The sequence below is a fragment of the Aythya ferina genome, assembly GCF_964211825.1.
Source record: "Aythya ferina genome assembly, chromosome: 8".
Taxonomy (NCBI): domain Eukaryota; kingdom Metazoa; phylum Chordata; class Aves; order Anseriformes; family Anatidae; genus Aythya; species Aythya ferina.
The window spans coordinates 30302531-30317671 of NC_140304.1; the positions used below are offsets into that span (position 1 = coordinate 30302531).

A 15141-nucleotide genomic window follows, 5' to 3' on the forward strand; every position below is an offset into this window, starting at 1 on the left:
GCAGACTTTGCAGCTTGGCGCTCGGCTGCTGCAGTGCTGCCAGGCACGGCCGCGGCTGGGAGGAAAAGTTCCTCCCCCACCGAGGGCTTGCCCGGCCGCGGCCGCCGGGGGGGGCAGAGAGGGGGGGAGCGGAGAGGGGGCCGTGCAAAGCAAAGGGGGTGCAAAAACAAAAAGGGGGTGCAAAAAAAAGGGGGTGCAAAAAAAAAGTGCAAAAAAAAAGGGGGTGCAAAGCAAAGGGGGGTGCAAAGCAAAGGGGAAGAAAACGGGGGAGTGCAAAGCAAACTGGGGGGTACAAAGGGTGGGGAAGCAAAAGGGGGTGCAAAGGGGTGCATAAAGGGTGTGCAAAGCAATGCGGGGTGCAACGGGGTGCGTTAAGAGGTGAGCAAGGGAATGCATGGTGCAAAGAGGTGTGCAAAGCAATGGGGGTGCAAAGGGGTGCATAAAGGGGTGTGCAAAGCAAATAGGGAAGCAAAGGGGTGCATTAAGGGGTGAGCAAAGCAATGGGGGGTGCAAAGGAGTGTGCAAAGCAAATGGGGGTGCAAAGGGCTGCATTAAGGGGTGCAAAGCAATGTGGAGTGCAAAAGAGTGTGCAAAGCAAACGGGTGCAAAGCAAAAAGGGGTGCAAAGGGATGTGCAAAGCAAACGGGGGTGCAAAGCAACCGGGGGTGCAATGGGGTGCATAAAAGGGTGCAAAGCAAACGGGGGTGCAAAGGGGCGTGCAAAGCAAACGGGGGTGTGCAAAAGGGGGTGCAAAGGGGTGCAAAGCAAAGCGGTGCAAAGCAAAGCGGGGGCGCAAAGCAGAAGTCGATGCAGAGCAAAGGGGGGGGCGCAAAGCCAAGGGGGGTGCGGAGCAGAGGGGTGCGGAGCGAGGGGCTGCGCAGAGCCCGGGGGGGGCCGCAGGGGCAAGGTGAGTTTGCCCGTGCCCGGCTGCCGGTGCCAGAGCGGGGGCACCTCCAGGGGGGGCGCAGCGCCCCCAGACCCCCCCGGCTGAGCAGCCGGGACCCCCCCGGAGCTGGGAAGGGGCCCGACTGGGGCAAGGGGGGGTCTCTTGGCTGGCGCCCCCCCTGCTCGGGGCTCCTGTGCGACTGCGGAAATCGGGGGGGGGGCAAAGGGAGGGGAGGGGGCGGGGGCTGCCGAGCCGGGCGCAACTTTGGGAAGTGCGGAGCGCGCAGAGCTCGGCCGCGGGAGCGCGCCTCGGGGAAGGAGGGGGGGGGGGGGAGAGAGAAAAAAAAAAAAAAAGGAAAAAAAAAAAAAACAACACACACAACCAACCCTAACGGCAGGCGGCAATTGGCTGCGGCTCCTATTCTCTTCCGGGTTTCCAACGGCTGCAAGTTTATTTTAGCTATTAAAAAAATAAAAAGAAAATCGCCCCCAAATATATAAATAAATAAAAAAATAAATAAAAGTGTCACCAAGCGAAGCCAATCGCCGGAGCCCCGCAAAGTTTCCCACGTGCTCCCGGTGCCCGCCGTGGCGCTGCCGGGACCCCCCCACGGGACCCCCTCGCTCCCCGCAGCCGCACCGGGGCTTGCGCGGGTTTTGCGCGGGTTTTGCGCGCTTGGTCTGGCAGCGCGCTGCGCAGCGGGGGGCGCGTTTTTTTTCTCTTTTTCACGCTTTTTGTGTTTCCCCAGGGGGTCGGGAAGCCGCTGAGTGTCCCGGATCCCCCCTGCACCCCCCCGGACCCCCCTGGACCCCCCTTTTCGTTGCGCGCCGGCTCCGTGCGCGCCGTCGGGGGCGGCCGCGGGCGCGCAACAAAGGGCCGCGGGCGGGCGCGGGGCGTGACGGGCAGCGGGGAGGGCCAATGGGAGCAGCGGGGCGGGGTGACGCAGCCGGGAGCCGCCCAATCAGCTGCGGGGGCGGGCGTTGCGACGTTTGAACTCCCCCGGGGGGAGGGGCGCGCCTTTTTTTTTTTTTCAATTTTTCAATTTTTTTTTTGAAATCGGGATTTTTTTAATTATTTATTTTTTTTATACCGCCGAAGTTGGCGGCGCCCCGCGGGGCCGGGACCGCTGGCGGGGACGGAGCCGCGGGAAGCTCGGGATTTAGCACCCAAAATTAAAAAAAAAAAAAAAAAGTGGATTTTTTTTTTCTTAAAAATCAAGTTTTTAGCAAAAAAAAAATAATAATAATAAAAAAGCTGAGTTGGGGGGAAAAAAAATACCCCGCCGAGTGCCGGTGCCGCGGGTGCGGAGCGCTGCGCGCTGCGCCTGGCCGCCACCCCCGCCTAGAGGGCGCACGGAGCCGTCCCGCGGCCCCCAGGCTCCCGGAGGGCTCCCAAAAAAGTTTCTCCCGCAGCCGCTGCAGCCCGCAACGGGCTCGGGGCAGCCGGGGGCATTCCCCCGGACCCCCCCGTGTCCCCCCGTGTCCCCAGCGAGGTGCGGAGGGGAGCGCACGGGGAGCCCCGGGGGGCGCAAAGTGTCCCCCCCTCCCCTCCCCTCCCCGGCTGCCGTCGGGGAGAGCGGGGGGTGCAGGTCCCGAGGGACGCACGGACAGGGGGACAAGGGGACAGGGGGACGGACGGGGCCCCGAGGGGGCGGTCGGTGTCCCCGCTGTGTCCCCCCCCCTCTCTCCCCGTCGGGCGGCCAAGTCCCGGCCCCCGGCGCTGCCGGTGGCAGCACAAAGCGGGCGCGGGAGCGCTTGGGGTTTGGGGAGGGGGCTTAGCGGGGAGGGTGGGTTATTAGGGGTGGGTTATTGCGAGGGGGTTATTGGAGAGGGTATGGGTTGGGGGGGGGGCGAGGTGAGACAGAATTCCTGCCCGTGGCGGGGGATGTGATTTAGCGAAGTGCACAAGCAGCACCAGCAAAGCGCTCGGCTTGGAGTGACAAGTGGCGGGGGCCCTCCAAACTTGGCAAACCACCGGGGCTCCCCGTGTTCCCCCCTAAAACCCCCCCAAAGACCCCCTCCGGACCCCCTTGAAGCCCCCTTTCCACCCTCCCCATCCTTCCCTAAACCCTCCGGCGTGCGAGCATCCCTCGGCGGAGAGGTGCTGGCGAGGGTGCCCAAACCAAAAAAAAAAAAAAAAAAAAAAAAAAACAAAAAAAAAAAACACAACCAAACCAAAAACCCCCAAAAAAAAGAAAAACCCGAAAACCACAAAGTTTGCGGCGCCCCCGCGGCTCTCTCCCCGCGGCCGGGCGCGCTGCGGGGCGGCGGGGCGGAGGGAGGCGGCGGCCGCAGCCCCCTCCCCGCCCCTCCCCGCCCCCGCGGGCGGCGCGGAGCGGGCGGGCGGCGCGGCGCAGAGCGGGCGGCGCGGAGGGGAGCGCAGCGGGCGCGGAGCGGGGGCCGCGGCGGCGGCGGCGGCGGCGGAGCGCAGAAAGGGGGGGGGGCGCGCAGCGAGCAGCGCGCAGCGGGCAGGCAGCGCTATGCCCCTCAGCCCCAGCCGGGCGGGCGTGCCGAGCGCCTAGTGCGGGGCTAAGTCGAGGCGGGGTTAAAGTTCGGCTCATGGAGCGGCTCCGCGCCGGCTGCAGTTTGGCAGAGTTGGAAATGTGAAAGCAAGAAGCAGGCTCGGGGCTCCCCCTCCTCTCTCCTCTTCTCTCTCTCTCTCTCTCTCTCCTCTCCTCTTTTTTTTTTTTTTTTTTTTTTTTTCTCCCCTCTCTCTCTCTCTCTCTCTCTCTCTCTCTCCCTCTGTCCCCCCCCCCCCCCTCCGCCCCCCTCCCCTCCTCTCCCCCTCTGTCTCCCTGTGTCCCCGCACACGCACACCTCCAGCCCGCAGCCCCCCGCAGCAGACATGTATTCTCCGCTCTGTCTCACCCAGGTAAGCGGTGCCGGGGCGCGGTGGGGCCGGCGCTGCTGGGGGGGGGGTCGAGGGGGGGGTCGGGGGGGGGCCGCGTGTGCGCCGGGGCAGGGGCAGGGGGCGGCTCGCCGAAACTTCACTTCGGTGCCTTTCCCTTGCATCTCCCCCCCACGCACACCCCCCTCTTCTCTCTCTCCCCATACCCCCTTTCCCCGCACGGCCATTTGCGGCGGCACATGGCTAATGGCGCCTACTTATTAACGGCTTAATTAATAAGGGGGGGGGTGTGTGTATGGGGGGGGCCGTGCGGGCGCGGGGCTTTGCGGGATGCCCCCCGCACCGCTGCCGCCGCGGCCCCGCCGTGCTTGGTCATCCGCGATCGATGCCGGCGCCGGAGCGCCCCGGCCGCCGCTGCGCCCCGCGGTGCCCCCGCTGCCCTCCTTCCTTCCCTCCCTTCCCCTTCCTTTCCCTTCCCTCCTTCCCTTCTTTCCCCTTCCCTTCTTCCCCTTTTCCCCCTTTTTTTTTTCCCCTTCTTCCCTTCCCTGCCCTCCCCACCCGACACGCCGGCTCCCCCGCCCCGAACTCCGCACTTTTGTTTACGAGCCGGCGGCGGGGGCGGCCGGGGAGGGGGGTGGGGGGGGTGCGTGGAAAAGGAAAAGGGGGGGACGGACACGCGGGGGGCACCCACGGGACACGCGGGGCACGATCGGCCCCGCACGGCCCCGCGGAGCAGCGCGCAGCAGCCGCGCACGGCCCCGGGGCGGCCGCGCTGCGCGGGGAGCTTGGGGAGTTGCGCGCAATTTTGGGGGGGACACCCCCCGCACGCCCCCCGCACGCCTCCCGCAAACTTGTTTCGGGGTGCGGGTGCGTGCCTCACCCCCCCCCTTCCCCTTCAGCCGCCCGCGGGACTCGGCGCAACTTTTGCGCCCCCCCCGGGCCCCGTTTGCGGGGAGCTGCGGCCGGGAACGAGGGGACCCGGGGGGGGGTCCCCGCGGTGCCCCCGGGGTTGCGCGGCCGCGGAGCGCCGCCCGCCCCCCCCCTGCCCGCTCCCTGCTGCAGGACGCTAAATTGCACACCTTCAATTAGCAGGATATAATGGTTTAACGAGGAAACGCTTTGTGGCGGACTCAAACCCCAGATTATTTCCTCCTGCAGGAGATTTTTGCCTACATTATTCTCACTAATTTAATTTGAATGCATATTTTTGAATATTTTTTTTTCGCTTTTTTTTTTTTTTTTTCTTTTTTTTTACAGCCCGGTGAGAAAGCCTCTCCGGGCTCTTTCTGGCCAGGAAAAAAAAAAATAAATAAAAAATTAAATAAAGCGACGAAAGGCAGCGAGAGGGCAGGCGGCTGCCCAAACTTCGGGGGGCTCCCTTCTCTTTGCGTCCCCCCCCCCAGCCTCCCAGTCGGGGCGCCCCGCTTGCAGCGCTCAGCCCGGAGCCGCCGCTGCTTGCCCGGAGCCTCACGGCCTCGGGGGGGGGAGAACGGGGCCGGGGGGCACTTTGCAGGGCACGGAGCTGCGGCTCCGAGCAAGGGCCCGGCCAAACTTCGCTCCTCTCCCTGCCAGCTCCGGCCTCCGACAGCCCCGGGGCTGCAGGGGGGAGCGCAGCGCCCTGCCCGGGGGCACCGGGCATCGCCACCTCTCCCCGGCCCCACCGGGGCTCCTCGCCCTCGGTAGGCCCAGTTGCACACGAAGGGGAGAAAATAAAAGCCATGGGCCCGTTGGTCGTTGTCTCAGTACCCCCCCCTTCTTTTTTATTTTTTTCCTACCTCCCCCCCCCCCCCAAAAAAAAAAAAAGCCCAGACAAAAGCCAGCAGCGCTGCCGGTTGTGCAAATCTCGCATTCTTGTTGCACATTTGGAAAAGTAAGGCGAGGATTAGAGGCCTCCTGACAAACTCTTCCCTCGGAAGGATCAGTGAGGTGATTCTGTCATTTTCGGTGGAAAAAGGGGGCAAGTCCCCGCCAATTGCAAGCAATTTGCTATTTTGCCTTTCGGGACTCCTTGGAGCTTTTAGCGATAGGAGTTTTGGAAGGGGGATTTTTTTTGTTGCTGTTAAGTTTGGGTTCAGATTTAAAGGGAAAGCTTTAGAAAGTGGGTTAGAAAAGGAAAACAAACAGAAATCATAGTTAAGAGCGTATTTATCCAAGCACTGTAACTGAAATGGCATGAGCATTTTGTAGCAACTGTCAGGAAAATCTAAACATCGTTCCATTTACATATCTGCTGCAGATCTAGGGACGAGTTGGGGAACATATGCACATCTCCTAATAGATTTACAAGCAAATGGATTGTAAAAATATTAACAAGGGTCGCTGTAGCTGGCTTAATTTCAAAAAGATCAGCTCGAATATATTGTTTCAAAAGACTCCTCTGCAGCGTTACATTATGGCGAGCCTCCTCGGTCGGGTTTTGGGGCTCTTTTGTCGTGCTTTTTTGCACCTTTCTGCAGAGCAGCCGAGACTTGCGGTGCGAGCAGACGCAGAATCGTGCGGCCCAAATTCGAGGTGCTGCTTAGGAACAGGCAGCGCTCTGCAGAGCTGTGTCCTCCAACTTTGGGGAGTATTGCAGGGAAAACTTTCTCTTTATGCTCGCCTTGCCAGTTTTCCTGTGCCTTTTATTTTTAGGTGACCCATCAGGCGCCGAGGGGGGAAAGCAAACGTCTTTATCAAATACTCTGAAAGTTTCCCTTAGAGCTAACTTGGGGAAAGGCAAAGATCATCTCTTTTTTGCACGAGTTTCTTAAAATCCGTGTGTTTTGCAGCGAGGCTGCAGACAAGTCTGCACATCTGTTAGCACACTTGCATTGACACATTTCCAAAACTTTTTTTTTTTTTTTTTTGCTATAATAACACTGAAATAAATAATTGTATTGTGCAGGAACCGCTCCCCCCCCTCCCCGCTTCCAGCACAATTTGTTTGATCCGTCCTGAGTGCTTTTATTTCCACTTCGCCTGTGCTAATATCTCGACGCCGAGATTTCGGCGGCGCGCTTTTACGGAGGACCGTGTCTAGGAAGACAGTTTGAAAGTTAGTCTGTTTATGAGTCATTAACCTTTTCTCGCCGTACACCATTTTGAAAAGACACATTGGAGCCTGGCACGGACGTGCTCACCTCGAGCCGAGCAGCGCCGCTTCTCATTTACTTCAGCCATGGGACCGCTTCAGAGCGGACCCTGGCTGCACACTGAAGCATACCTTATTTTTTTCCATTTCTTTTTTTTTCTCCCCAGATCTTTTAAAAGTTTTTTTTTTTTTTTTTTCTCCTTTTTTTTTTTTTTTTTTTTTTTTTTCCTTCGGGTGTTGCTTTTACCTCCCCGTTCAGGTTCACGCCGTAGAAATCGGCTTTAGCGCAGGTTAAAGCAGCTCGCTCTTGGATAGCATCCAGCGTCGAGCCAAAAAAGTCCCGAGCACATGAGATCAGTCAGGACAAAGCGCTGCTTAAAGCAGAAAAGTTAAAATATTTCAGGATATACCCAGACGTGTTCAGAAACCATTAATGCTTAAAGCAATCCCCTGCCTCATTGTAGGTCCGTCCAGCGTCTGCTGTGTGTACCTTAGCAGATAAACTTGGCCTCGACAAAAGGCCTTTTTTCCTTCGTGGCTCCCTCCGAGCAGGGCAGGGGAAGGACAGGAGGGAGCAGAAGTGTGGATTTATTATTTTTAATAGCTCACAGGGACCTGTAGTTTTTATCTTTCTTTCCTGTGAGAGCTCTTTCTCGGGGGGGGAGAGCAGCTCCATGTGCTCTGATTGTGCCTTCTCCCACTTTTCGAATCTACCGACTGCAAACTCGCAGCAATCTTTTTTTTTTTTTTTTCCCCCTAAACTTTGCTGAAATTTGAAACTAAGATCTTTTCTAGTAGAGGAGGGGAGTAAAAAAAAAAAAAAAAAAAAAAAAAGGAATGTGTCAATCATTGGAGTGATTTATTTTATTTTACCTGCTTAGGTTTTAATAATCATCCATAGTACTTGTGATTGCTGCCGCGCTGCTGCTGTGCTATGATGAAATAGATTATGCCATTTGGGGCAGTTTCTAACAGTCTGTGTTTAAAATTAAAATAAATGCTGCAAAACTACATATAGATTTAGGTATTTACAATTTTAGGGCCTCTCAGAATAAGTGGAGTGAAACCTTTTGGGAAGCCAATAGAAGCCCTTGAATTACGACAGAATTTTGCTGCTGGGTATTTCTACTATCGATTTCTCAATTTTTCATAAGTTTTTGCAAGGAAAATGTAAGTTAAAATAAGGTACGGAAAGGACATGAGATGTCTGCTTTAGTCATATTTACAACAACCTGAAATGATTTGGGTAGGAAACGTACTCCATGGGATAATTAAAAAAAAAAAAAAAAGTTAGTTAAGCTGAAAAATCCCCAGTGTTGTCTTGCAAGATTAAGCACTGGTTGGCTTTCGCCATGCTGGGAGAAACGTTGTACAAATTACTTTTATTTTCCCCCCCTGGAGGGCCCAATCCTGAGGCGTGGAGGCGCTCGGCCTCTGGGAGCAGGGCCGGCCCTGCACGCGGCGCTGGATCAGGCCCCACAGGCTCTGTACGGCCCCGCGTGCACCGTGATACGTGTATATGTTTATTGTTTTGCTTTGTGTTCATTTATTTATTTATTTATTTTACAAAAGAAAAGGGGAGGGGGGTGTCTTTCTTGCATTTTTTTTTTTTTTTTTTAACGTCAGCATAATTTTAATCGGGATTACTTTTGTGTCGAGGAGAGGGGGGTGATCTCTAACACGCCGTTCCACAAAACGAGCAGTGTCTCTGGGTGGCAAAAGTAACTTTCCAAGAACAGCATTTTCTTTTTAAATATGTGAAAATATGACAGAGCGTGTCTAAAAAAAATTAAAAAAAATAATTCTTGACCTATTTGCACGAGTCGCGCTAAGGTTTTCTGTCACAGCAATTTTTGATTTTTCAAGTCTCCTTTTAGTTTATAGAAAGTTTGTTGTGTTTCGATACGCCTTAATACCACGTTTTTATTTTTTTTTCACAGAATATAATCCTAACTTTCTTTAAAAAAAATAAAACTTTGTGTTTTCTAAGATTTTTGCATTAGTGACTGCCGAGCAGGCGGGATAAATGTGCAGACGGGCCGCGGTACTTTCTCATCCCTGTATGGTTTGGGAAACAGAGAGAAAAGCTCCCTTCATTGTATTCCTATACGCAGCTCTATCGGCACGTTACTATACCGCGCGCTGCTATTTCCAAATATATCTTAGGGAAAGTTTTACTATACTTTAGACTTCCCCATACAAACATTGATTGGCATCCAAATGTTTAGAATTTGCCAAATTGGCGGGCATACGCTGGCTACACCGCAAGCAGCGGGGTCAGGGAGAGAGCAAAGGGAGATACGCGCTCCGCGAATGGGCTCAGGTCCCCACGCCGCAGCGTGGCTGTTGGCTTTTAACTCATTCTCCCCTTTTTTTAAAGAAACCTGAAGTTCACGAGGGGGGCCCGATCCTTGCCCCATCGCCACCCTGTCTCGAGTGGCCGCTCGCTTTTCCGAGGGTCGGGGCGAGGAGCAGGGGCAGCTGTCGGTGGGTCGGGGGGAGACGGCTGAGCTCGGCCGTAATTCTCGCCTTCCCCCCGTCTGGAGGCTTTCGTCGGGCTTTGTTGGTGGTTTTGCGTGACATCGACGCTTCTCTGTGACTTTTTCAGGATGAATTTCATCCCTTCATCGAAGCACTTCTGCCTCACGTCCGAGCGTTTGCGTACACGTGGTTCAACCTGCAAGCCCGAAAAAGAAAATACTTCAAAAAACATGAGAAACGCATGTCAAAAGAGGAAGAGAGAGCCGTGAAGGACGAACTGCTAAGTGAAAAACCCGAGGTAAAGCAAAAATGGGCATCCAGACTTCTGGCAAAGCTCCGGAAAGATATCAGGCCTGAATTTCGGGAGGATTTTGTTCTCACAGTCACAGGAAAAAAGCCTCCGTGTTGCGTCCTTTCCAATCCAGACCAGAAGGGCAAGATGAGAAGAATTGACTGCCTTCGCCAGGCAGATAAGGTCTGGAGGTTGGACCTCGTTATGGTGATTTTATTTAAAGGTATTCCGCTCGAAAGTACTGATGGCGAGCGCCTTGTAAAGTCCCCACAGTGCTCTAACCCCGGGCTGTGCGTACAGCCCCACCATATAGGAGTTTCTGTTAAGGAACTCGATTTATATTTGGCATACTTTGTGCACGCAGCAGGTAAGTGCGTTTATATACAACTTCTCCAACTCTCGCGGTCCTCCCGGCCTCAGCGGTTTCGGGTGCCGGGCCCCGGCCACGGCTGCATGAGCGGCGCGAGGCGGGAGGGAGCGCGGCCGCCGGCATCGCCCGGCCCCAAATTCGCCCTTTTTCGCTGGCCTTTCTCGTGCAGCTGCTTAAAAGCAGGCTCTCGTTTTCCTGGGGTTAACGGCAGATGGGCGTTTTGGGGCATCCTTTCTCAAGTGTTATCCGGGCTTCCTATTTTCTGCGGTGGAGGGAACGCAGAGCGATTTATTTTTTTAATTTTTACTGTTTAAATAAACTTTGTTTATATCAATCCTGAGAGGGCGAGGGGTTCCCGAGGTCAGGGCTGCCAGGCATCCTCACCCACATGGGAATGCAAACCCCACATAGGGGAAAAAGGGAGAAGAGCCCCCCAGTAGGCAGCCAAGGCAGCTGGGTCTGGAAGGTGCCGCAAACAAATTTGGGGTCATCATTTTAGGACAACGAGGTCAACAGCATTTAAAAAAAAAAAAACACACAAAGTGAAACATCAGTTTATACATGAAATATACATGCAGTTCTTGAAACAAACTCCTCGTTGGGTAACACTGTGTGTGGGGAGGGCTGAAGTGTTTTGATCTGTGATGAAACTGAAAATGTTGGGGCCTCCAGCACCAAGCTCAGCCTGCCCGGGGGTTGCCTCGAGGTGTTAGAGGATGTGCAGTGGGATGGCGGGATAAAATAGTGTGCTATTGTATGTCCTTCGAGTGACTGTATTGCAGAAAAATGTGAGCGTATGGTGTGCTAGGCCCTGGTCTTCTTATATGGAACGCATGTAGGATGCACGTAGGGCTGACCTGCAAGTGGAGGGGTTGGGCAGGCCGAGAGAACAAAGAAGAGGGGCGAGGGTGGGATCATATTTGTACAGGCCACGTATATATAAATATTTATCTATAAGAAAACTTAGAGAATTGCAGCGCTGGGAGTCAGCATTTTCGACACCACGTTTTTTTTTTTTGAAGGGGGGCGTAGAAAGTTTTGAGCATCCCGAAGTTTTCTGCACCGCATCCCCGTGGTGCTGGTGGAGACGTGCGGCTGCGATGTTCTCGACGCAGCCTGCCCTCGGGAAGGACTTCGAGCATCCTCGTGCCACTTCCCTCCGATAAGCTGCCAGATTTGCTTTGCACTTAGGTGCGACGCGGTTAAATCATAGTGCACGTTTCTGGCAGGAGGGAGCTAGGCAAATATTGTGGAAAGGGATTTATTTGCTCTGCGATTTATTACGTGGCATGCCGGAGCAAGGATTACCGATCGTGGCTAACCAAAGGGAGAAGGGGACGGGGGGCACGGCCCCAACCGAGGGGCCGGGGGGGCTCGCTGCCCTGCTCTCCTCCGTGCCCAGAGCCGTGCTGGCAGCCCGGGCACCACCACCTTGCTGTTGGTTAGGTTTATTTAGGGCACGAGGCCAGTAAGTGCCGGTCCGTATTGCGTTTCCTAAATGCGGAGCAGCCTGCTGCAAAGGGCAAGGGGTGCCAACAGAAAGCAGAGGTCTGGGGTGAGCCTGCGGGGAAGCTCCCAGGGACACGAGATGGGGAGAAAAGGGAAAATCCAGGCGTGTGAGTGCTGCAAGGGACCAGAGGGTTCTCTTCCTGTTGCAGTAGTCAGGCGAGAGACGTTGTAAAAGTTCAATATTGTGATTAGGGATATACCATCTTATCAGCGTGCTGTTGGCAAACACTCGCCTTGATAGCGAACTCTTATTTATTTCTGCGTTCATTGTCAACAGGCAGTGATTGCACTAATTGTTCTCCGGGCTAGCTGTTTGCCGTGGAAAGTTGGTGCGAGGCTTCAGATCTTTCCCCGTGGAGGTTCACGGTTTTGTTCAGGCGGCAAACCCGCTCGTGCAGACCGCGCCGCTTCATATTTTGGCTGTCGTTTGCTGCTTGTTCGCAGCGCATTGTGCTCGCAGCGCACTGGTGCGTGCTGCGGCTTCGCTGCGGCACCGCGCCGCCGAGGGGGACCGAGCGATTTTTTAGGAGGTGGCACAGGGTAGCCGTCGCCTGTGTCGCTTCACGGAGGTGTGCTGGAAGCACCATCCGTAGGCTACCTTTTCTTTTTTTTCCCTTTTTCCTCGCTTTTTTCCCCCCTCCGATGTATCCCAGCAGTCTTTGTTACACCTGAACATTGGCCAAGTTGCCAGCCATTGGTTCCCGCAGACCCGCAGTAATGGCAGCTTGTGCCGTGTGCGCAACAGGAAAATTACAAAAGAAAAATATTAAGGGTCCTTTGTCTCAAACTCCATCAGAGCTGCCTCCAGAAATGTATGGACCCGTTAGCTCTGAGGAGGATGTCGCCAGCACAGATATTAGGTAGGCTGGTCAACTTACATATAGCGGATTTGACAAGCATCTGCTATAGTACAGAAGATTTGTAAACACTAAACAATGTTTTTACCTCCTTAAAAGTTTTGAGAAGTTGCCAGTATTGGCAGGAGGCACAGACTCCAAAACGTGCTTGAAGATATGTGCCAAAACCATTGTGACCTTTTCACCCATAGTGCTTGCTTCTCTTTTTCTTCTCCCTTTTTTTTTTTTTTTTTCCCTCTTCTTCTTTTTGTTGGGGGGAGCATTCTCTTCCAAGATGCCTTATTCGAGATGACTTCAGCAGTGAGATCTCCCTTTCCTTCTAAACATGTACGATAATTATTGCTTTGAATCCACGCTTTTTCTTCAGTAGGCACTATCATCTGTAAGAGAACACATGTGCTCAGATTTAAATGGTGCTTCTTACAAAGCTACTGAAATCAATTATTCTCTTTAAGAACTGGCTAGAAAGAAAAAACAGAAATATGCAAATACACAAACTACATGTCATTTTCGTTTAAAAAAAAAAAAAAAAAAGGAAAGGAAGGGAGAGGAAAGGAAAAGAAGATCGGTGTTTTGTGAATTAGAGGTTGACCAAAAAATGTATTGAAATTTAGAGTATTGCTCTCAGTTTGCAGTTTCTAATCTGCTTAACTAAAAGCAGGCGGCATTTTCATACCCTAAACTTGGGTTTGCTTTTTAGTTTTCACTTATTCTACGCTTGTATCAAATGACAAGTTGGAAACCATTGTGGCAAACCGTTTTCTTTGTGGGAGTCAAACAGTAAAGCTAATTTATGGCCAGTCCTTTACCAGATGATCTGTATCAGAATCTACAATATACTAGGCACGTGGCAAGGTCACAATTTAAGTTGTTAAGGTCACAACCTTAGCCACCAGGCATTTGACCTTTTAGATAAAGTTAACCTTTGTTCATTAGTAGGCACTCAACCGAGAACTTTCTGGAGTTTTTTACTGCTTTGGAGTTCCTTCTGCTAATGTGATCAGATTGGAGGAAGGATTCGCAATGGAAGTAGTTAAATTTTGTGAAAGGTCACAGTTTTTAGAGACTCCATCAGTGGGCAGAGCCGGATGGCAGGCGACAGGAATTGACACTGCGATGCCCGATTTTTTTATTTATTTATTTTTATTTTTTTTTTGATAGACCTCGTTACGTGCTTTGGGCGAGAGTTGAGCTAGCCACATATTTGTGGCGGAGAAAATCTCTTAATCTTTTGGACAGGCGTCTAAAAACCTGGAATTTTAGTAAAACCGGGGAATGGCTTTTTATTTAAGTGAGTTATTTTTTCTGACTCTCTTAATACTTAGAATAGGAGTCAGAGAAGGAGCAAGAAGTCAGCTTTATTCCTGCGACTATGAAAATTTACTTAGGGTCTAAATATGCTCTATGGCCAATTGCCTGGGTAACAGTATATAACGCATGACCTTGAACTTTAGGCAGGCCCACTTGATGTTCCGAGTGGCAGATTTAAAATATTTCTGCTTGGACCATCACAAAGATGCCCCAGTCGAAATAACGTGAAGATTGGTTCATAAAGCAAACGACTGCAGGTAGTCAAAATACCCATGGAGGTATCACTTAGCTCCGCATCAGAAAGGTACATCACACTTTGCACCGTAATCTTTTAGTACAATTGTTATTGATTGTTGCTGCATTAATCCCGCTAATAGCCGCAGCCGGTCCGGCGCGTTGCAGCGGTGTGAGAGGTGTTCTGACAATACCGTACATCACGGAAAGAGCTGTCGCAGCGTCTCCAGCTCCTGCGATCTGCTTTGCAAAAGTCTGGTGTTCGGCTGTGGAAACTATTGCCGGCTCATATAGAACGCACACCATATTGTTTACTTAATTACGCCGTAGCGAAGGCTCATTTTTAATTATTTAGATAACTTCCTCGCTTTGCTGTGATAGCACATTTATTATTTAATTTAAAATCAAAAGGGCCGCGCTACTGTTAGTTTTTGATGCATTTTACTTTTGTTTTGGCTACGTTATTGTCATTCCTTCATACAGTAATCCAGATAGCCGTGATATGCAGATTGGCCAGATGGTCATGTTAACAGATTGAGAACCCACTTCCCACTGCTAAAGAGCAGGTGTAAGATCAGTGCTTTTTTTTTTTTTTTCCCCCTTTCCTCCCAAGTTTCAACCAAAATGCTCTTTAGACAGCTCATAATGGTAGTTAAAAAGGGGCACATTTCAAATGGTGTTTGTTCTGTGAAGATAATATGTAATATATATGTCGTTTTTACACGTATCTGAAGACTTTTAAAGCATCCGTGACATTTCCTTCTTATATAAGGCTTTTGAAAGCATAATTCCAATACATGGCTGTTCCAGCATACATCAGAAACGGTCTTTAAAGTTTTGTTTGTGATGTTAATGGTCCCTCTGCATTTCTACGGAACACACGGATTGCATTTACTTTTTCCAAAAAATGTTCAGCCAGCTCTGCAGCAAGTACTTCATACGTGTTCTGTGTGCTGGGCTCCCTGCACGTGTCTGGGGGAACCTGAACAATCCGGTATTTAGATGAGATTTGGAGGCTCATAGGATGTTGTTTTTTTTTTGTTTTGTTTTGTTTTTTTTTTTTCCATTCATTTTGGCCATTGTGAGATGTGTGTAAATTTAAGGAAAAAAAAAAGTGAAATTAGGTTGTCTCATGGTGTTTCTGTCCTTGAGGAAAAGGCAGATTTTGCATTACTGCAAAAGGCTGGTAAGAGGTTGCCGTACAATGCCAGTGCTGGAAGCCTGCATCTGTATCCCACTTGGAAGTGGATGTGGGAGATGCAAGCTGCAGCTCCTCGGCACCCC

General features: G+C 52.3%; 1 protein-coding gene across 8 annotated transcripts in view; it reads left to right on the forward strand.

Moving 5' to 3' along the window:
* Window positions 1-3599: 3599 nt before the first annotated feature.
* NFIA (nuclear factor I A) overlaps window positions 3600-15141 on the forward strand; it is a 250327-nt gene continuing 238785 nt past the window's right edge. For all 8 annotated transcript variants that reach the window (XM_084528533.1, XM_084528535.1, XM_084528534.1 and 5 more), the window contains exons 1-2: window positions 3600-3757; window positions 9412-9943. In XM_084528533.1, the coding sequence (XP_084384659.1) occupies window positions 3731-3757; window positions 9412-9943 (559 nt within the window). In that variant the 5' untranslated portion in view covers window positions 3600-3730. The remainder of the gene's footprint in view (window positions 3758-9411; window positions 9944-15141) is intronic.